Source organism: Camelina sativa, chromosome 16 (assembly GCF_000633955.1).
Source record: "Camelina sativa cultivar DH55 chromosome 16, Cs, whole genome shotgun sequence".
NCBI lineage: Eukaryota > Viridiplantae > Streptophyta > Magnoliopsida > Brassicales > Brassicaceae > Camelina > Camelina sativa.
Genome location: NC_025700.1, coordinates 16,345,410 through 16,364,766, shown reverse-complemented (window position 1 = coordinate 16,364,766; position 19,357 = coordinate 16,345,410). Strand labels below are relative to the sequence as shown.

General features: G+C 34.2%; 5 protein-coding genes and 1 pseudogene across 7 annotated transcripts in view; 1 reads left to right on the top strand and 5 right to left on the bottom strand.

The window, feature by feature from the left end:
- LOC104750791 (methyltransferase-like protein 7B) overlaps positions 1–822 on the bottom strand; it is a gene marked incomplete in the record, with an annotated part of 2,145 nt that extends 1,323 nt beyond the window's left edge. Inside the window, 2 exon segments of the mRNA XM_010472639.2 lie at positions 84–179; positions 508–822. Coding sequence (XP_010470941.1) covers positions 84–179; positions 508–750 — 339 coding nt within the window.
- LOC104750787 lies at positions 7,007–9,979 on the top strand (annotated as a pseudogene).
- On the bottom strand, positions 10,012–11,797 carry LOC104750788 (methyltransferase-like protein 7A). The gene is made up of 6 exons (XM_010472636.2): positions 11,445–11,797; positions 11,116–11,212; positions 10,804–11,025; positions 10,618–10,714; positions 10,471–10,533; positions 10,012–10,394 (listed from the first exon to the last, which is right to left on the bottom strand). The coding sequence occupies exons 2-6, from the start codon at positions 11,209–11,211 to the stop codon at positions 10,195–10,197; spliced, it is 678 nt and encodes a 225-aa protein (XP_010470938.1). The 5' UTR covers position 11,212; positions 11,445–11,797; the 3' UTR covers positions 10,012–10,194.
- LOC104750789 lies at positions 11,878–13,707 on the bottom strand. 3 transcript variants are annotated; one of them, XM_010472637.2, is made up of 7 exons: positions 13,536–13,707; positions 13,020–13,123; positions 12,794–12,856; positions 12,655–12,702; positions 12,472–12,525; positions 12,326–12,386; positions 11,878–12,233 (listed from the first exon to the last, which is right to left on the bottom strand). In XM_010472637.2, exons 2-7 carry the CDS (start codon positions 13,119–13,121, stop codon positions 12,112–12,114), a joined length of 450 nt encoding a protein of 149 aa, XP_010470939.1. In that variant the 5' UTR covers positions 13,122–13,123; positions 13,536–13,707; the 3' UTR covers positions 11,878–12,111. The 3 variants fall into 3 exon arrangements, with proteins under 3 accessions (XP_010470939.1, XP_019093007.1, XP_010470940.1); XM_019237462.1 differs by having other exon boundaries at positions 13,547–13,707; XM_010472638.2 differs by having other exon boundaries at positions 13,582–13,707.
- Positions 14,425–16,645, bottom strand: LOC104750786 (cytochrome P450 704B1-like). Its single transcript, XM_010472635.2, has 6 exons — positions 16,216–16,645; positions 15,914–16,129; positions 15,511–15,816; positions 15,040–15,426; positions 14,755–14,955; positions 14,425–14,674 (listed from the first exon to the last, which is right to left on the bottom strand). Exons 1-6 carry the CDS (start codon positions 16,489–16,491, stop codon positions 14,495–14,497), a joined length of 1,566 nt encoding a protein of 521 aa, XP_010470937.1. The 5' UTR covers positions 16,492–16,645; the 3' UTR covers positions 14,425–14,494.
- LOC104750785 (NAC transcription factor 29-like) lies at positions 17,150–18,415 on the bottom strand. Its single transcript, XM_010472634.1, has 3 exons — positions 18,142–18,415; positions 17,749–18,029; positions 17,150–17,658 (listed from the first exon to the last, which is right to left on the bottom strand). The coding sequence occupies exons 1-3, from the start codon at positions 18,305–18,307 to the stop codon at positions 17,287–17,289; spliced, it is 819 nt and encodes a 272-aa protein (XP_010470936.1). The 5' UTR covers positions 18,308–18,415; the 3' UTR covers positions 17,150–17,286.

Genomic DNA, 19,357 nt, shown 5'->3' with positions numbered 1-19,357 from the left:
AAAAAAAAAAAAAAAAAAAAAAAAAAAAAAAAAAAAAAAAAAAAAAAAAAAATTTACTTCAAACTTCATGAAGTCACTCTAACCTCTTTCTCGTATCTTTCCATTCCTGAACTCCTAAACCATCCATAGAGCTCGAAATACCAATCTGGCTTTGGAGGACGCAGTTTGTTTAAGACCTCCTAATAACATGTAGAGATCTATTAGATACAATACTATAACCTCTATAAATTTATAAATTTATTTGGTTCCAAATTAGTGTTTAAGTTTGACAAATATATCTGTAAAGATTGATAAAAAAAACTTATAGGCCCGACAATATTAATTGTAGTTAGATAGATACCAAAGGCAAGAAGATGTGTCATTATACTCGATCTGTTTGCGACTGAGGATATTCTAATATCTAGAATAAGCAAGTGATAACTTATGGTCGTTATGTTTCTATATATAGCTACAATTAGTAGTTAATTGAATCGGAGGTTGGTTTAAAAGAGAAATTGGGAAACAAACCGATGAGCTAGATTGAGAAGCGTGGGAGGGAGAGATGGGAAGAAACGGCGTCGTGGTCGTAGCTTCTCCTAGAAAATGCTTTCTTCCACAGGGACATAAGCTGAACTTAGAGGAGCCAGAATCTATAGCATTAAGGATATTCTTCTTGACAGAACATCTAACTGTTGTTCTTCTTGTTAGAGGTGATGATTTCAATATGTTCACCGAGATCGGTGAGGAAGGCGTGCAGTGTAGGATCATCATTGCTATAGGCTATAGCTCCTACTACTGCTTACTCGCTTCAGTACATTCTTTATTATTATATAGCACTACATTTTTTGTATTTTCTTTTTAGCTTTTTATAATAATAAAGAAGATATTATTTTGGCAGTGTCTTGTTCCAATAATTCGAGCTTCTTTATCGTATAGTAACTATTTATAATTTACCAAAAGAACCTGAAACATATCGACATCGCTGGTTGAAATAGACCTGTTACATCCATTTACACGTTCATAATGGACCAACAGAAATCTTATCACTATACATTTCTTCTGTCCACAAATATATAATAATTAGATCTTGCTAGAAAATTAAGTTTAACACGTGAAATGTGCGCATGTGAATAATCTTGATTTGTTTTCTTCCTAATGTTGTTAATAAGATGAACTTTAGAGACTATGAGGATATATAGAGGTATATACCTTAGTGACTAAAAATTTAGATCTATAACCATGATAGTTTTAAAAATAAGTGAACTAAAGAAATAGAAAGAGGGACAAATCAAAAGCCTCTTTTCTTTTAACTAATTAAGAAAATCGTATCACTGTTCATTTTAATGTCGACAACACTCTTTTATCAACCACACGTTAGTTCTGTTCATGTTGATGTCAACACTCTTTATCAACCACACGTTAGTATTGTTCATCTGAAGTTGATATCACTAGTTATCACCATATAGTGCAATTTTCTTTTGTTATTTGTATGAATAGTTATTTTATTTATATCATAAAAATTTACATACAATACTATATGTTACATGAATACTTATGGTGTTAAACGAGTTAATATCTATATCTATATTTTTGGAGATATTTATGAAATAAATTCTGAAGTTCATACCTATTTACAAGGAATACTATTGGCATTAAATTTTACAATTAGTTTTTATTTTAAATAATATTAAATTTGGAATCTAATTGAAGAAAATTTTCTTCAGTGAAAATTTCCAAAAGCATAGGACTAACACCCATTAGCATTAAATATTTTATATTTAATTAATCAATTTTCTAAAAAAATTGTAATAAACATTAAACACAATTGATTTACTGTAGATAATAATAACAGCCGAGATTTTCGATTAAACTTCATATAGACAATGAAATTATACACTATATATAAACCAATAAATGTAGACAATGAAAATTATACACTACATAATATATTAATGTAAAATTATAGTAGATTTAAAAAATTCAAAATATATCATTTAGATATATAGTTAATATAATAAATAAATTTTGTTTTGTCTTTTTAAACAAAAAATATAGCACCATGTGTACCACGGTGACTATCTAGTATCATACATAATAATAATATTAAAAAGTAATTTGGAGTTGTGAAATTAATGTATCGTGACAATTTGAGAATTTCTGACTCGTCGGAGATTGGCGGTGCCGGTTGGTCCAACCAAGAAACGCATGGGAGTCTTTGCCTCTTGGGGCATTACTTGGGTCAAGTTAAGGTATGGAACAAAAAAAGAAAAATACTTTAAAAAAAAATGAAAGAATGAACGGGAAAGAAAAGAAAAATGAAAGAGTAACAAAAAAAAAAAATAGAGAGAAGGATAACGACGTTATTTCACTTGATTTTGCACAGCGAAAATAGTGACACAGAGTGGGTTATGTTTATATAGATATACCCTATATCTTTCCTCCTAATGTTATTAATATAAATGAACTTTTGATACTTTATGATTTGCTGATTAGATTTAATCTGAACACTTAGTGTAATATTTGAATCATACTATGTAAAATCTGATTAGTAGATGTTAAAACACATCATAATAGAGTTAAAGCACGTTTTAATAACAATTAAATTAGAAAATAACAATTAAAACACATCATAATACAGTTAAAACACATTTTGAAACAAATAAAAATATAAAATACAACAAGTCAACAACCATAACTCTTTGTTTTATTGCTTCATTTTTTTATTCGAAAGAAATATATCAATCAGTGCTATAGTGGTATCTACTAAATTATTAGAGCTCTGATTGGGAAAATACATGTAGCATATAACACGTTCATATCCAACCAAAACTTTGTTATTGTACTTTTTTCTGGTCCACAAAATTAATTCGACCATGTGTTTTTTCAAGACACAGTGTTGTTCCAAAATGTTAAAGACAGTTTGAGAATTTCGCCGGCCAAAAAAATGAAAAGAAGAAAAAAATGCAAATATACTTATACAAAATGAAAACATGAATGGAAAAAAAAAAAGAAAAAAATGAAAGAATACATAAATAACCAAGTCGTATTGATCCAGTGAAAAAGAAAGAATTATTACGCCATATGACATATGGGTTTGACTAACATTGATCACCGGATTTGAAATTTAATATGATTTCCCTCAGTTTTAGAAAATTAGTCTTTGGTTTAGGGACAGTGGTGGAAGTAGAGAAAAATTTAAGCGTGTCATATGACACCCATGAAATTATAAATTTTAGCTTAGATTTTATTAAATTAATTAATTGGTTGATGTCTAAGCAATCTATTAACACTTCTCTCAAATTTTGTTGACACCCTTCAAATAAAAATATAACTCTCGCCACCTCTGTGGTTCTTTCATGTCTTTTTTTCTATTACGTTTTTTATATAATTTAAGATATTGACATATGATTATTGGATTTTTTTAACAAACTATTGGGTTTAGCTTTTAAAAAATATTAGTCGATTGTATATTTGTATGGCTAAACATAATTATAAGTTGATTAGAAAAACCCTAAAGTATCACCATCTTGAGAATGTTTCTTAAGTATTACTGTATTAGTGAGCGTAGAATTCATTTTTAAAATGAATTTTTGTAATAACATTATTTTTAATATAATCTTTTTTTTTCTGAAAAATATTATGTCACTCATGAAAATTTTTTTTTGGCTCCGACACGGCTTAAGAAGTGTTATGGATTACTCCTGAGTTATAAAAAAAATAACTAAAGATTACACATTTTGATAATAATTAAAAATAAAACAACCATAACTATTTGTTTTATTGCTTTAGTTTTAAATTCAAAAGAATATATATACATCAATCAGTGCTGTAGTGGTATGTACTCAATTATTAGAGCTCTGATTGAAAAGTAGTTGTAGCATCCATAACACGTCCATAAAAGACCAACCAAAATTTACCATTATACCTTCTTTTAATCTGGTCCACAAATATCATTATTAGATATTGCTGATTTTTTGCCCAAAAAAAAAAAGATATTGCTGATTTTTGTGGTGCATCTTTCGAGAGAAATAAGTTAAATATTGTACTGACGAGATATTTTGTAAGATCCAATAATGTACCTAACGCTACATGACGATTGACGAGTCTAACACATTTTACATGTGATATCTCTTACGTACGAGTACGATGTCTCTTATGGGCTCGGGCTTACAGTTGTTTATTATAGGATATACGGAAGACTCTTATGGCCCAAAATTATTTAGTTACTACAATGTATTTTCTCTGTTGTATGTATTTATGCCTTGAAGTTTGGACATATTGTACATTGCAATGGGTTTGTATTTGTTGTACATTAGCATTAGCATTCAGTTACAACAGCAATCACAACATTCAAAAGTTTTAGTTGTGAGCTAGTCCATATGAGGTGTTGTTATCCAGGGGAAGCATAGAGTAAGTCTATTCAACTCCACCACTAAAACCAGCTTCAAAGATGCACTCTCTAGTGTTTCTTGTTAAATAGCATCCATCTGCAAGTATCTGCTGCAACGGATCCAGCAGTATCTGCAAACGGAAAATGCCTTAACAACAATCCATCTACAACAATTGAATGTGAATTCATTTTTTGTTTTCCACGGAAAATTTCCAATATTCCAATGTGGAATAAATTACACATTCTCTATATATTAATAGAGAACATTCTCTAGAAAAACAGTTGACGTACCATTAGTACTAGTTGAGACACTATTTTTTAAGTTGTTCTCAAATTTTTAATAATATTTGCATTTACATACCATAGTATGTTTCCAAAAAAAAAAAATAACACCCAAAATCAATTTTATATTAAATAACTGACTTAATTGTATTCCTTAATTATATTTTCATAAAATTTTTATAATGAATTTTAAGAACTCTTGGATTATAAGGTGTGATAATAATTCATAAGGGTTAAATCTAATAATTATACAAAAAATTTCTATATTCAAATAAAACTAAAAATATATACTACACAAACAAACTTTATATTATAAATAATATTTTTACAGATAAGTATAATAGATTTTGTAAACAGAAGTTACAGTAAAATTATTTAATAATTACTTTATTCTCAATATAGTGAAGGTTGTTATCTAGTGTATGTGTATATTAAGAAAACAAATTAGATTAGAGTACAAACAATATCTATATATAATAGCAAACCCATTTTTGGGAGTCATTTTTAATTTAAAGAATGAAATTATTTTTATTGTCTCATCTAACGGTTTAGATTTGTTAATGTTCCCAAAAGTTGTAAGATTTTTTTATTCCAACAATTGTGTTTCTACGTTGTACTCCCATCATTCAATGTTCACACATATTATTTTTCATACCTTTTTATTCATGCCTCTTTGTTTCCCACCTGTTTGTTTATATATATAAACTTTTATGGACCTTCAAAACAAATTTCGAGTTTTTGTTTGTTTTGAGTATTATTTCAAACTTTCGAAGTAAAAAAAAAATCAAAAAATTGTTTCCTCAAAACGTTGATTCATTCATTTTCGTTAAAAGTTGGATTGTTTTATTTAACCTTTGTTTGTTATCGTTTTCCAACCGCATCAATCATTTGTTCAAAGTATTTTTTTTCGTTTTATTTATCTGGGTTTTTTGAAGCAAAATGTAAGACCAAAAATACCTATAAATAGATCAAAAGGACATATAATCTCATTCGAATGTAAAATCTAGGTCGATTAAAATCTTGTTTGATTGTAAAACAGTTCTATAAATAGCTCGAGACATATGGTTGAAGCATCTCGTATAGCTGTTTCAGAAGCATCTCGTATATTTTTGAAATATGGAATAGAATTATTTTTTTGTATATAATGATATATAGATTTCTTATTATTTATGAACCAGCGATTGTGACCGTTGATCCATAAGGTTGTTGTCTATGTTGCATTTCATATTGGTATTTTCAGTATAACTTTTACAATTCTTCATGTTTTTTCACGACAACTTTTCGTTTAAATAATTATCTAACAATTTTAATAAATACTTTTAAGTTGCGGAACTTCTCATAAGATATTTCAATATGAAATATATTAAGAAAAAATCTGATCTAATTTGATTTTTCAATTTCCTATTGGTCGTACCGGTCTATTCACAAGTCCCTGTCTAGGTCTGGGCATAAAATTCGAATCCGAAAATCTGAACCGTATCCGAACCGAAGTAAGCGGATTAAAACCAAACCGATATTAAGGAAATAACCAATCGGTTCTTGGGTTTCATTATTTTGGATATCAGATATTATCCGATCCGAACCGATATCCAATAGATATCCAAATATAACCGAACATATAAGAGATAGTATGATATTCCGATTGATATGCCTCATATCTTTTATGTATTTGTATGGTTCTACGAGAACCTTGTCATTTACTTAATTTTTATCTTTTTTTTTTGTGTTTTAATACTCCATTAGTATGATTATTTGGGTACAATAAGATTAAAAAGTATTCGAATAAAACATTGTCCAATAACTTTTGGTTTACGACAACCATATCCGAACCGATCCGAAATCCAAATTATCCGAACCGAAACCGAACTGAATTTTATAAATACCTGAATGGATATTATCATGTTAGAGTCAATATCCAAAAATCCGAAATCTGAAAAATCCGAATCGAATCCGATCCGATATCCGAACGTCCAGCCTATCCCTGTCATTGGTATTTTCACTATGACTTTTCAAATATTCATTTTCATCGTAACTTTTCGTTTGAATAATCCATCTAACAATTTTAATAAATATATGAAATGTGTTTCAGCGAAAGAAAAAAAAAAAGGAAAATCTGATTAAATTTGACTTTTCAAAGTTCTTAAGTAATTTCTTTGGTCGTAGCGTTTACTCACAAGTCCCTCTCATTGCCAATGACGATTTAATTTAGTTATGATCTCTTTATTGACTGCTTCATTTTCTGATAAAATCCAATGTTAACAATGGATTTTAGAAAATCCAATACAATTTAGTATCAATTTTTCGTTGTTCTTGTGCTTCACCAATATTCCTTTTTATATCCAACGAAAAAAAAAATAAAAAATACCAAATACAAGTCTCAGCTTTTACCTGTCACACACTTCAGAAATTAAACAAAACAATCATGAACTCATCAGATTCTCAAAATCTCACTTCTTGTCTGGTCCTATTCTTCCTCCTCCCTATGCTGTACCACCTTCCTTGTGCTTCAAGTCAGCAAGAGCTTGGGTGGTGCCAAGCTCAGTTTCAGTGTGGTAACGTCACCGCTGGTTTCCCTTTATGGGGTGGGAATCGTCCTAAACATTGTGGTCTTCCATTGCTGGAGCTTCACTGCAACAAAAACAACAGTACCTCTCTATTCATTTCAGAACAAGAGTACTATGTTCTCAATGTAGATCAACCATCTTACACTCTTACAATTGCAAGAGCAGACCTGGTAGGGCCTTTTTGCTCCGCTGAATTCAATACCACAACTCTACCAGTCGATCATTTTGAGATTTTGCCAACCTACAAAAACCTCACTGTTTCCTACGGATGCAAGTCTATTTATTCATACTTCTGGAATTATACATGTCCTCATAAAGATAAAGGTATTGTGTCAATGGCTCAAAGATCTGATATGTACGCTTTCTGGGATTAGAGTTTCACAGTGAACGTTCCGTAGAGTTTCTTTCCAGAAGAGAAAAAGATTGCTTTGAACGAATTCGAAAGCGTTCTAAGAAAAGGGTTCGAGGTGAAAATGATAATCGATGAGATAAGTTGTCAAGAATGTTCGTCAGCTGGTAGGATTTGTGGGTTCAACAGTACTACACAGGTTTGCTGCAAGACAACCTCAACCTCACCCTCAGGAGCAGTCAGTTGCTTACCAAAGCGTCAACCTAGTGGTAAGTTTCTCATACATATATCTATTTTTGTTATTAAGTGTATTCCAAGGCAAAAAAAAAAAAAAAAAACAGAGGAGTTTACAATGAAGATTTGCCTCTTTGTGTATTCTCAGCTGAAGAGCTTCACAGTCTCTGCAGTACAAAATTTATCTGCGGCGATCAAAGCGATCTCTTGTACCCTTTCTGGATTCCTGGAAGAGAAGAGTGTGGCCACCCTGACTTTAAGCTCAACTGTATTGGAAAATTTGCAGAGTTTAGCATATCCTCAGTGAAGTTCAGAATCTTAGAGGCGGACCATAACTCTGGTATCTGATTATATCGGTCATCTTTGTCTCCGAGATACTTTAGATGCGTCATTCGACCAAAACGTTCTTGTATTTTCTCCTAACACCGAGCTGCTAACAATTTATCGAGCTTGCGCAGACTTCTCATTCTCAACACCAGTGTACGATCCTACTTACTTCAGGGAGTTTCGTTGCGACGGTCAAGACGGGTTAACAAGTTACTATGTGACGAGAAACATCTCTTCCCCTTTACTTAATGGGGTAAGAGACCTTTTAAACGTCCTCAAGTCATTGTGCTCAAATGATACTATTCCTGTGCCCGGGTCTGCGTTGAATACACTAGAGAGAACAGATGATCTGAGAAAGGCTCTTGAAGAGGGTTTCGAGGTTGGAGTTAACCAAGAATGTTCAATATGCATGGACTCAGGGGGTGCTTGTGGAAATAATCAGACCTCAAGAGGATTCATATGCTATTGTAACAGTGGGACTTCTCACACGACTTGCGGTTCTGGAAAAAGGAGTCATGGACCTCATGGTAGTTAAACCGTTTTTTTTGTTCGTTATTGTAAACTACAATTCATGCTGACATATTTTACTTGTTAAATGGCTCCACAGGGACTATCATAACAGTTCTCATAGGTTAGTTTTCTGGCTAGCAATAGATTTCAAATTCTTTTTGATCTTCTTAGAAAGAAAAGGTTATATAGATTTACAGCATCTGCTACTGTGTTTCCTGGTTCAGGTTCACTCGCAGGTGTTCTTCTCCTCCTGGTCGGATTCACATTGTTGTGTCTCCAAAAGAGAAAAGCATCACATAAGTATAAACAACAGACTCTAAAAGCCCTTATTCCACTTAAACACTACAGCTACGCGCAAGTAAAGAGAATGACAAAGTCATTTGAAGAAGTGATTGGGCAAGGAGGATTTGGAACTGTTTATCGAGGAAGCCTTTTTGATGGCCGTACGGTTGCGGTGAAGGTCTTGAAAGAATCAAAGGGTAATGGCGGAGACTTCATCAATGAAGTTGCGAGCATGAGCAAAAACATCACACGTCAACATTGTTTCCCTGCTTGGATTCTGCTCCGAAGGTTCCAAGAGAGCTATTATTTATGAATATTTGGAAAACGGATCTCTTGACCAGCTGCTTTCAAGAAAGTCCTCAACGGACATTGATTGGATGACACTTTATGGGATCGCGCTAGGCGTTGCTCGTGGTCTAGAGTACTTACACTATGGCTGTAAAACAAGGATTGTGCATTTCGATATAAAACCTCAAAACGTGTTGTTGGATGAGAATCTTTGTCCCAGAGTTTCTGATTTCGGACTTGCTAAACTCTGCGAGAAGAAAGAGAGCATTATGTCGCTGCTAGACACGAGAGGGACAATAGGTTACATTGCTCCAGAGATGATCTCCAGAGTTTATGGTAGTGTGTCTCACAAGTCTGATGTTTACAGTTTCGGAATGTTAGTCCTAGAAATGATGGGAGTAAGGAACCAAAGATCCTCCCCAGCAGAAAATTCTGCGACAGAGACAAGCACAATGTACTTTCCAGAATGGATATATAAGGATCTTGAAAAGGAAGACAAGAAAAGGCTTGTTGGGCACGAAATCACCGATCAAGTAGTAGGAGAGATAGCAAAGAAGATGACACTGGTGGGTTTGTGGTGTATTCAGTCTTCCCCATTAGATCGCCCAGCGATGAACAAAGTGGTTGAGATGATGGAAGGAAGTCTTGATGCTCTTCAAGTCCCTCCTAGGCCTGTTTTGCAACAAATTGCTGCAGAACAACCTATTCCCGAGTCTTCTTGGATTTCAGAGGAAAGTTCAAGCGCCTCCCAGATATGCTCCAAAAATTGAAAGCAAAATTGTCTCAGAAGGTCATACTCCAGAGGAGGTATTAGAAATATCTATTAATGTTCTTTGCATAAAACCATTCATCAGTCTTGTTAACTTTCTCACGAAATCAGAATTTCTTTTTTCTCTAATGAAAACATCATTCAGTTACAAACAGCAATCACAACATTCAAACTACGTCTAAGCCAATCATTTTAGTGTAATTGAATTAAGTTGATAGTTTTAGTTGTAAGCTAGTCCATAGATATGAGGTCTCGTTATCCAAGGGAAGCTACACATAGAGTAAGTCTCTATTTCAACTCCGCCACTAAAACCAGCTTCCAAGATACACTCTCTGGTGTTTCTTGTCAAGTGGCATCCATCTGAAAGTCTCTGTTGCAAAGGATCCAGCAGTTTCTGCAACCGCCTGAACATTGATCCATCTGCAACAACCAATTAAAATTCAACGTGTACCTTTAGAAAGAATAAGAGTTGTCTCTTTCTCACACATTTATGTACCTTTTGCTGCAACATGTTCTAAGAATATGAAAACCCCTCCTGGTCTCAGCACCCGTTTGATTTCTGAAAATTACCATATAGAACTTCTGAAAAAGGGTTACTTAATTTTTTTACGCAATGAGGTTTTAGTAGGAAGAAAGAATTTACCTTTGAGTGTTTGAGTGACATCAGAGACAGAACATAGAACTAGCGTTGCAACAACTGCATCAACTGAGTTATCTTTTAAGGGTATTGCTTCTCCTACCTAATGACAGACAAGATCAAAACATCAGGGCAGAGTGAAAAAACAAAACCGGAAATGTAGGATGCAAACGGATCGGTACCAAAACTTACTCCTTGCTTGAATCTAAAGCTTTTATGTTTGAAGCCTGCTTTAGAAGCGGATTTGCGTGCGTACTTCTTCATTTTGGGATTTGGATCCAACCCATAAAGAGTTAGGTTAGCATTACTAGCAGCATAGTATCTCATATTAGGACCTGAGCCAATACCAATCTCCAACACCTTTTCAGCTTTTTCACTCAGTTTATCAAATACTTTCACCTTGCAATCCTCAATCTTACCAAAGAAGAAACAGAGCAAATAAAAACTGTTAGACTGAGGAAGAAGTCAAATGAAATGATGCAATTTGAGCTCATAAGCACAAACCTCATCCCAATAAGACTGCATCAATAAGTTAAGAAACCACGAGTAGAGCCTCCTAATATACCACCGGATTCTGCGAATGATGTGCTCCTCGAACATCCTGATGTACATAATAACAGTCACACACCCAACTGTTAAGTTTTTCTATGTGGACTTATCACAAAATCTAAACACGATCAACTTGAATCATACAGAACTCACAAGGATCCATAACTCAACTTCCAGGACGCGATCAATTCAAAAGAACACAATCATTGCAGATATATCATGACATACACAACTACTGGCCTATGCTAAATGCATCTGGGAACAAAATAGATTTGGTTTTTTACCTTCGAACGCCAAGCTTTTGTGAAGAACATGCGAGAAAAAACGGTGTAGTATCCCGTAGGAGGAGGAGTAGCAACCTCAAGGAAGGTAAGTGATCAGGGTCTTAGATCGTACATGGTCTCATAAAACTCCAATTTAATGGTGGGAACAAAGCTACTTACTTTGGAAAGGTCAAGTCAAGAAGGAAACAACAACGAAAAGAGGACTAGTAGGTGAAAAGAGAGAATAAAAACAAAAACCAAGGCGGCAAGTTGACGCTACTGGGTAAGAAAGTGTTGTAGTTGACTTTCCCAATTCCGACATTATGAAGCCTTTGTTAGAGTAAGACGTTACAAGCTTTTGTCATAACTCACAAGGACTTCCATTTCACATCAACAAAAAAATCAGCAATTATAGAGAAGTAGGGTTGGTTGTTCAGATGAGTATATAACTTGGTTTAGGTAAATGAATCATTAAGAAGGCTTTGATGGATCATTAAAGCAAAACATTTGCAATCGTCCAATAAAACGTTCTGAGACACGAGATTCGTATGTGATACAGATTTGCTATCCCAAGTATGATAAGGTAAGAGACTTTGATATTACAACCGTTGCAAAGCAAACCTGGTCGCTTATTCTTGACATGTGATGTTTGTTTGTTTGCTCCTCAAGAGATCTATATGTTTGTTGTTCACGATTTTAGGCTGTCTTTCGCGTCACCATCGCTGCCTCCATCTTCCTTTACGTTGGTGTTGTCAACAGCTGATGCTCCGGCTTGGTCATCGGGAGATTCGTTGTTGTCAGTCTCAGAGTCTGACATTCACAGGAGATGCAAAAGTTGCGTTGAATGACTTGAGTGATATTTCAATGAGATCAAGAAAACAAGGCTATGGATTCATATCTACCTTCAGTATCGCCAGAAGAATAAGCCATTCGTTTCGCTCTTGGTTGCTGATGCGGAGTTGGCTATTGCGTGAACAGATGTCAGTGTCAAAAGAGAAAAACAAGGAAACAAAATGGAAAAAAAAGAAAGGAAGAGTTTTCACTTTACCTGCAGTTTCGGGCGGAGGGCTTCCAAAGGTCCTTTCGGCTTTTGTCCTTTTTGCTGTTTAAAATGTCAAATTCATGTAGTAAGCTTTTGTTGGCTTTACTTTAAAAAGCTGTTTGTAAATTACACAACACAGGAAGTAAAGAAGAGACTCAAGGATAGTTAAAACAAAAGTCGGTATCACACCTTGCCCAAAGCCCAATCTGCCGAGTCAAAAAACGCGCGTTCGTGGTCCTTGAATGGAAACATGAACACAGCTTAATCAGCTTCTCAAATGGTATAAAGATAGTTTCTAATTTTGTAACAATGGTATAACTAAGCTAACCTTGGATATCAACGGAATCTTCTTTGGCAACAATCCTCCGTACTTTTTCTTGATGGCATTTTCCTACAGGAACACCAACAATGAGCCAATAAACCAAAGAGTTCAATACTAAAAATGTTGTCACTAGAGAGAAAGCAAGATGGTAACTATGTTCCCTCAACCTAATGAACTCTTCTAAGTTCTTAAATTCCAACAGTAAAAAAGAATAAGAGTCAAAATCACCAACCTCAGACTCAGATGATGGCTGTTTAGGAGTCTCCACCTCATCTGAAACCTTGCTTTCAGTGGGAGCATCATCAATAATCTCCTTCCCCTTGACGTCTTCCATAACTGATGATTATTTAACAAAAAAAAGTAAGTAAGGTTTCAAGTTCTTCAATCTTTATACAAGAACACACTTGTGATTCTCAGTCTGATTCCTTCCTACTCCGTACATTTTTTAATCCAAGGAACTAAGAAGAACTAGAGAACATTCAAGTCCAGAACAAAAACTAAACATCGTTCGTTTTCACTAACAAAAATTGAAAAAAGTTCAAATCCGTAGTCGCACTTCCCGCGAATTCAAATATGATGATAAAACACTATGAAGATCTAGATATAAACTCTAAAAATCACCATTAGAAATCGCCATTAAAAAATAATCATCCAAGCAACAGTTTCAATCTTACTCGAACATGAATATGATCAAACAGGAAAGATCATTAACAAAATCGGAAACAGATTTTTTAAGCAGATGTATTACTATTTAATTATCTCAAGTGAAGAATGAAGATATCGCCGGCGGTTACCGTATGATGAAGATTCCGGCGAGGAACCGGGTCAGCAGATCGGATCTGGTTATTTTAGTTACTTTTTTAATTTTTTTTTTCCGGAGCTGCACGTTTCACGATGACGATGTTCGATGCCTCAACTTAACGCAGCAAAATATTCGAATAAAAAGAAGAATAGAGAGACTTGGGCCTTAATGGGCCCACTATTCCCTAGCCCTTCTTCTAGTCGTCGCCATCATTGATCTTTGTGTGTTTGGCCGAATTGATTTAAAAAGGTTTATATGATTTGAATTTTATATAATTTTGAGGATTTTAAGCGTTTTTAGAAAACTTGTTATGATTTATATTGAAAAACCTTTTTAATTTTTTTTTTTTTTTTTTTTTTTAACTTTCAGTCTTTCAGTGATATAGTGTTTTTACCAATTAATATCCTAACACAATAGTGATTTCAATACACTAATTTATTTATTTATTATTTTTTGTTTTTTTGTATGATCTTGGTACATAACCTTTCGGACCATACATCCACCGAGACAGGATTCAGGTCATGTAATATGGTCCCTTTCCAACTAGAATCGAACTCAACAGTTCCACCCGGAAGATTTACTTCTGGCCCAACACTACGTTGGTATTGATTTATTTACCAATCATCAATCAATCATCAACAATGTCCAAAGACAATTGAAATCTGATATGATTCTGTTTGAAAGCATATTAACGATTAAGGAACGAAAACGAAGTGTAGTAGATCCCTTAAAATATTATGGATGTCGATATGAGAATTGTGCTAGCTGCCTTTGTCGTGATGGCTATAATGCTTTGTCGAGATGGCTAGAATAACTGAGTAGTTTGAGAACAAAATAGTTATAATGTCTTCTTGCATCATTTTCACATGGATTTTGACTTGTATTAATTGTTTATATATTATTGTCTATGAACGTCTGGTTACAGTAACCTTCAAACCATGCGCCATGGATAATATCGTCATCATCCTATACTTGACAGGATGGTTTGGCACCAAATGGAACTTGTAGAATCTGCAAAGAATCGCCATTGCCATCTTCATTTGAAGATAAGCTGAATCCTTTCCCAAACATATCCTTGGTCCTGCCTACATTATATATTCACACAACTCATTTTTTCATATGTTATACAAAATATATCATTAACGTGTTTTGATTAGAATTATACCTGAAAAGCTGTGAACTTGAATGGGGATGCGTTCTGAAAGATTCCATCTTTAAGCCATCGTTCCGGTTTAAACGATGCTGCATCTGATCCCCAATTGTATTCCATACGACCCATTGAGTAAGGTACGTATGTAACCATCCCTCCAGCTTTTACTTTTGTTCCATTTGGTAACATATCATCTTCTAATACTCCTTTCGGATCCTACAATAGTTTTAAAGATCGTATATATGTATGTAGTTTTATGTTTCCAAATTGAATGGATTATATATACATGGTGAAGTTTACCTGAGGCACTGCAGGGTAGAGACGAAGTGTTTCAGTTAGCACAGCATGCAAGTAGTGAAGTTTTCCTAAGGAATCATAGTTCAATAGTCCTGCGAATTGCGTTACCCTCTCGTTGAAGGATTCGAAATCCTCTGTTTCGTAATGACGCGATGGTGTGTGAATCTCTTCTTCTCTTTCTCTTTCGAGTTCTTGTAGCTCTGAGTAAAGTTTCTCAGCGACATGTTCATTCATCATTATCATGTATATAGCCCAAGTGAGAGTTGTTGCTGTTGTATCTCTTCCAGCTATTACAAAGTTGAGGACAATATCTCTTAGGCTTTTCTCAGTTTCTTTGCTATCTGGATCGTCACTTATCTCAATGAACCTCGAGAGTATATCATGCTTGATCTGATTACATGCATAGGATTTTGAGAAAAATTAATGTTACTACTTTGTGACAAGTTCATATTTTGAGTTGTAACAATGTTATACCTTGTTGTTATTGTTGTTGGCAGGAGATTTTTGTGCCTCTAATAACTCTGCTTTTCTTCTTCTTATGACTGAATAGGTGAAATCATTGACCACTTTTATGCTTTTACCAAGCAATGCCTCAGAGCCTATGTTAAGGAACTTTTTCAACTTCCAAAGAGGATCTATGAAACGAAGTGTTACGATGATATTCGCGGTATCGAAAGCCTTAGCAAACCGATTCTCTGGTAACTCTGGAGCTAATGTCCCAATCTCCACACCAAATCCCACTTTACATATGGAGTCTAGAGTCATTCTCATCAACAATTCCTAAAGCCAAAATATCAAAAAAAGAGGATAATTAACAATGTAGCATGTTCTGTTTACTAAGATTACTAAAGATTTGATTGGATTGATGGATTCTTACTTGCATATCTACTTGTTGGTCTTTAAAAGATGCTTGGGAAAGGATATTGAATAGCTTGAGACTATACTCTTTAAACACTACTGTACTGAAATCTCTGAGATTCTTGGAAGCGAATTCGAAACTTGCGGTTTTCCTCTGTTTCCTCCAAAGCTCTCCATCTGAATTGAAAATACCATCTCCCAAAAGAACTTCCATATATGAATGGTAAGTCTCTCCCTTATCACACAACAAAACATTAATGAAAGTTACTACACAAATATGCCAATTTATTGATACAAAAAGAGTTGTGTTTTTTTGTTCACCTTAGGGTAATTGGAGAAATTGGTTTTGAGGACGTATTCGACATTGATGGGATCTGCTATGTACGTATAGGTAGTGAATGGCATAGGAACCACAACTGTTCTTGATTTGTAAAGATACTCAACGAGCCAATCGTGCATTCGATCAAAATTGGTTAACTGTTCGATCGCTGCTCCAACCAAAGGCCAAGTCTTTGGGCCACTCTTGTTCCTTTGTCCCCATATGTGCAAGAAGATCCATGATGTCACCATGCAAGCTACAACCAAACACATCGACATTTTTAATTTTACTTCTTTGAATCTGAAAAATTAAGTTCTAAGAAAAATTCATTTATGGAGTTTATTATATCTCTATCTGGTTTTGTTTCTTGATCAGCCAAAGCATATGAGCAATCTACTACTCAACTAACAGTCTTTTTATTTTTATGCCTTCTTTGACTTCACTTCTTTGGTGTGTTCTTTGTAAGAACTAGTCTGGTTTCTTGGTTTCTGTAAACCATGTTTGGTTCACTTAAACCGGTCAAGTTGAAACCAACCAGCAAAAAAGGACCCACATCTAATTACTCTTTAATTTTGATGCAAGTTCCTATCCATTATGTTTGAGACATGCGCAGACTGAATCAAAACTGAGGTTTTTAAAAGTACGATGATGACATATATAACATTCGTTATCTAACAAAACGACAACGATAAGTACCCAAAATGCATTGTATCTGGCGTTGGTTCCGCCACACGTCTTCGACTTTATCATTCCAAGTTAACGTAATCTTAGTCTCTCATTTCATCATTTTAATAACAACATTTAATAGTACCAAAGTCTTTTGTTTATATTTTCGACATATGAAACAAGAATCTTTTGTTCATTATTAGTTAGTAAATTCATGCTGAAACAGTGTTTTAATTAACCAAAGTTTGTATTTCACATTCATATATATGATAAGGAAAAATATATAAAATCGCATTAGGGTCTTTTAGTTATATTTTACACTTTTTCTTGTGTACCCAAAACTAACAAAATATCTACCAAAGTAACATTCAAAGCACATATTCTTTTTGAACTAAAACCCACAATGACTAAAACTTAAACATAGCTTGACGATGATGATTCAAGATCTCGTCTTGGTTAAACTGTAGATCCCCGAACCAACCAGACTCCGAATCAGGTTGATGAAGATGATGATCCAACTGACTAAAATTATCTGTTAAAATGTGAGATATGGGTCCCATGTAATCCATCTCCAACAAATGAGCCAACGAACACGTTCTCGGGAGTTTCGTCGTCGACGTCATCATCGTTATCTCTTCCTCATTTCTTCTCTCTACTTCGTCGTCTACAACAACTGTTGCCTCATTCATTAGTACTTCGTCGACGAAACTCTCTTTCTCATCCAGAAGCCTCCCTGCTCCTCTCTTCTTGTATATCCTACACAGCACCCATTCATCTAACTGCAAAAATATGTAAAACATTTTTTAACAAACCAAGTTAATTGTGATAAAAATACTAAAATTGTTTTCTCATCAATTTATGTTACGTACCCTCATCGAACCGCTACGTTTCGTTGATGCTTTACGTGAGTCGTGGAGACGATACTCGTGCATGATCCAGTCAGTTTTGATCCCTTTGGGAGGCCTGCCTTTGTAGAAGACGAGAGCTTTCTTGACACCTACGTTACTCGTGCCGCTGTGAATGGCTTTGTCTGTACCGGTTGCTTTCCAATAACCGGAAACAGCAGCCCGGTTTGGTCTGACTCCGTTTGGATACTTTCGTTCTCTAGGGCTGAAGAAGTACCACTCATTTTCACCAAACTCTGTCTTCTCTGTAAATTTCACAAAAAGAAAAAAGAATCATAGAGGAGAGAGTTAACAATAACATCAACCAAACCATAAGCATCTAAAATAGATTTGTATTGAGAAATAACCGGTTCTAACCAGGTAATTGCCATGGGTCGAACTTGTAGATATCGACTTCTGGGATGATGGAGACAGGGCATGGTTTGGACATGGTCTGGTTTCGAAGATAGTAAACGATGAGTTCTTCATCGGTAGGATGAAATCTGAAGCCTGGAGGGAGCGAAGAGCTGGAGTTTACTTCCATGATTTTTTTTTTAAGACAGCTTAAGAGAACTCTAATCGAACAGAAACTAGTTTTGTTTTTCTTTTGTGTTTGGTTTTTTTTTTTTTTTTAATGTTCTTGAAATGTTTAGAAAGCAGAGAAGGTTGGGGTTTTTATGCTTGAGCTTTTTTGTCGTTTTACTGTGCGTCACTTCTTTCTTATTGGTTAGTACTTGGTACAATTTAAATAATACTTCATTTTGTCCTTTACAATAGTCTAATGTCCTATATTATCCCTATCCTATTGTTTTTCTAATATTCTAAATTTTGGCAAATGGTCCTCAAACAGCCACGGTTAAAAACGAGTTTATTAATATTTTGATTTAGATGGAAAAAATCAGAGTATTATTCTCCACGTCTAAACATGTGACATAGAAGTTTAATTATTCATAAAGTTTTCATTAAACATTTGTTGTGTGGGGAAATTAAGTCAGAATTATCCGGTAATATAGAAAATAGCTTTTGTTTGTGGGAATCTTAAAGGGGTCTTAGTAAGACATATAATTGAGTTTGAGTGTGCTTGACCACTGATTTGTTTGGATGCATTGCATGGCTTTAGTATTAGTATTTAGGTGAATCTCCATTTCAAGCAGAATTATATACTTTTGTCCTATTTCTCAAAATATTCGTTCTTTCGTTTCGCTATTATTGCTTGCTTTGCTCCTATCTTTGTCTACTCCTATCCATTTATCCAAAATGTAAGCCCAACTATCAAAAGTCATATGCAACATTATCATCTACACGATAGTTTACGTTACATGACAAAATATATCCATCATTATCAATAACTTTATATTGCATTACTTATATTCCAGTAACTTCTTCATTCTTCAAGTTCATCAGTTTCTTACAATTTAGTGCCATCTAGCCAAATTTTGTTCTTTAATATGATATTTGTTTGTTTCACTGCTGGAAAACCACAGGACGATTAAGGATTTCTTTTCATCGTTTTAAATTCAAAAATAGGCTATAATGTGTTCAATATGAAGGAGATCAGATTTTTGGTTTTTGATTTATAATTTATTTTTTGGAG

What these genes read in the sequence shown, in the direction of transcription:
- LOC104750788 (XM_010472636.2), bottom strand. Translation starts at nt 11,211, where the DNA reads ATGTTCGAGGAGCACATCATTCGCAGAATCCGGTGGTATATTAGGAGG. An exon ending in TGCAGTCTTATTGGGATGAG is followed by an intron (nt 11,026 to 11,115) that starts GTTTGTGCTTAT and finishes TTCTTTGGTAAG; the next exon opens with ATTGAGGATTGCAAGGTGAA. An exon ending in AGAACATGTTGCAGCAAAAG is followed by an intron (nt 10,395 to 10,470) that starts GTACATAAATGT and finishes TGGTTGTTGCAG; the next exon opens with ATGGATCAATGTTCAGGCGG.
- LOC104750789 (XM_010472637.2), bottom strand. Translation starts at nt 13,121, where the DNA reads ATGGAAGACGTCAAGGGGAAGGAGATTATTGATGATGCTCCCACTGAA. An exon ending in CAGATTGGGCTTTGGGCAAG is followed by an intron (nt 12,526 to 12,654) that starts GTGTGATACCGA and finishes CATTTTAAACAG; the next exon opens with CAAAAAGGACAAAAGCCGAA. An exon ending in TTCTTCTGGCGATACTGAAG is followed by an intron (nt 12,234 to 12,325) that starts GTAGATATGAAT and finishes TGTGAATGTCAG; the next exon opens with ACTCTGAGACTGACAACAAC.
- LOC104750786 (XM_010472635.2), bottom strand. Translation starts at nt 16,491, where the DNA reads ATGTCGATGTGTTTGGTTGTAGCTTGCATGGTGACATCATGGATCTTC. An exon ending in ATTTCTCCAATTACCCTAAG is followed by an intron (nt 16,130 to 16,215) that starts GTGAACAAAAAA and finishes TTGTGTGATAAG; the next exon opens with GGAGAGACTTACCATTCATA. An exon ending in ACCAACAAGTAGATATGCAA is followed by an intron (nt 15,817 to 15,913) that starts GTAAGAATCCAT and finishes TTTTGGCTTTAG; the next exon opens with GAATTGTTGATGAGAATGAC.
- LOC104750785 (XM_010472634.1), bottom strand. Translation starts at nt 18,307, where the DNA reads ATGGAAGTAAACTCCAGCTCTTCGCTCCCTCCAGGCTTCAGATTTCAT. An exon ending in CGACCCATGGCAATTACCTG is followed by an intron (nt 18,030 to 18,141) that starts GTTAGAACCGGT and finishes TGAAATTTACAG; the next exon opens with AGAAGACAGAGTTTGGTGAA. An exon ending in AACGTAGCGGTTCGATGAGG is followed by an intron (nt 17,659 to 17,748) that starts GTACGTAACATA and finishes ATATTTTTGCAG; the next exon opens with TTAGATGAATGGGTGCTGTG.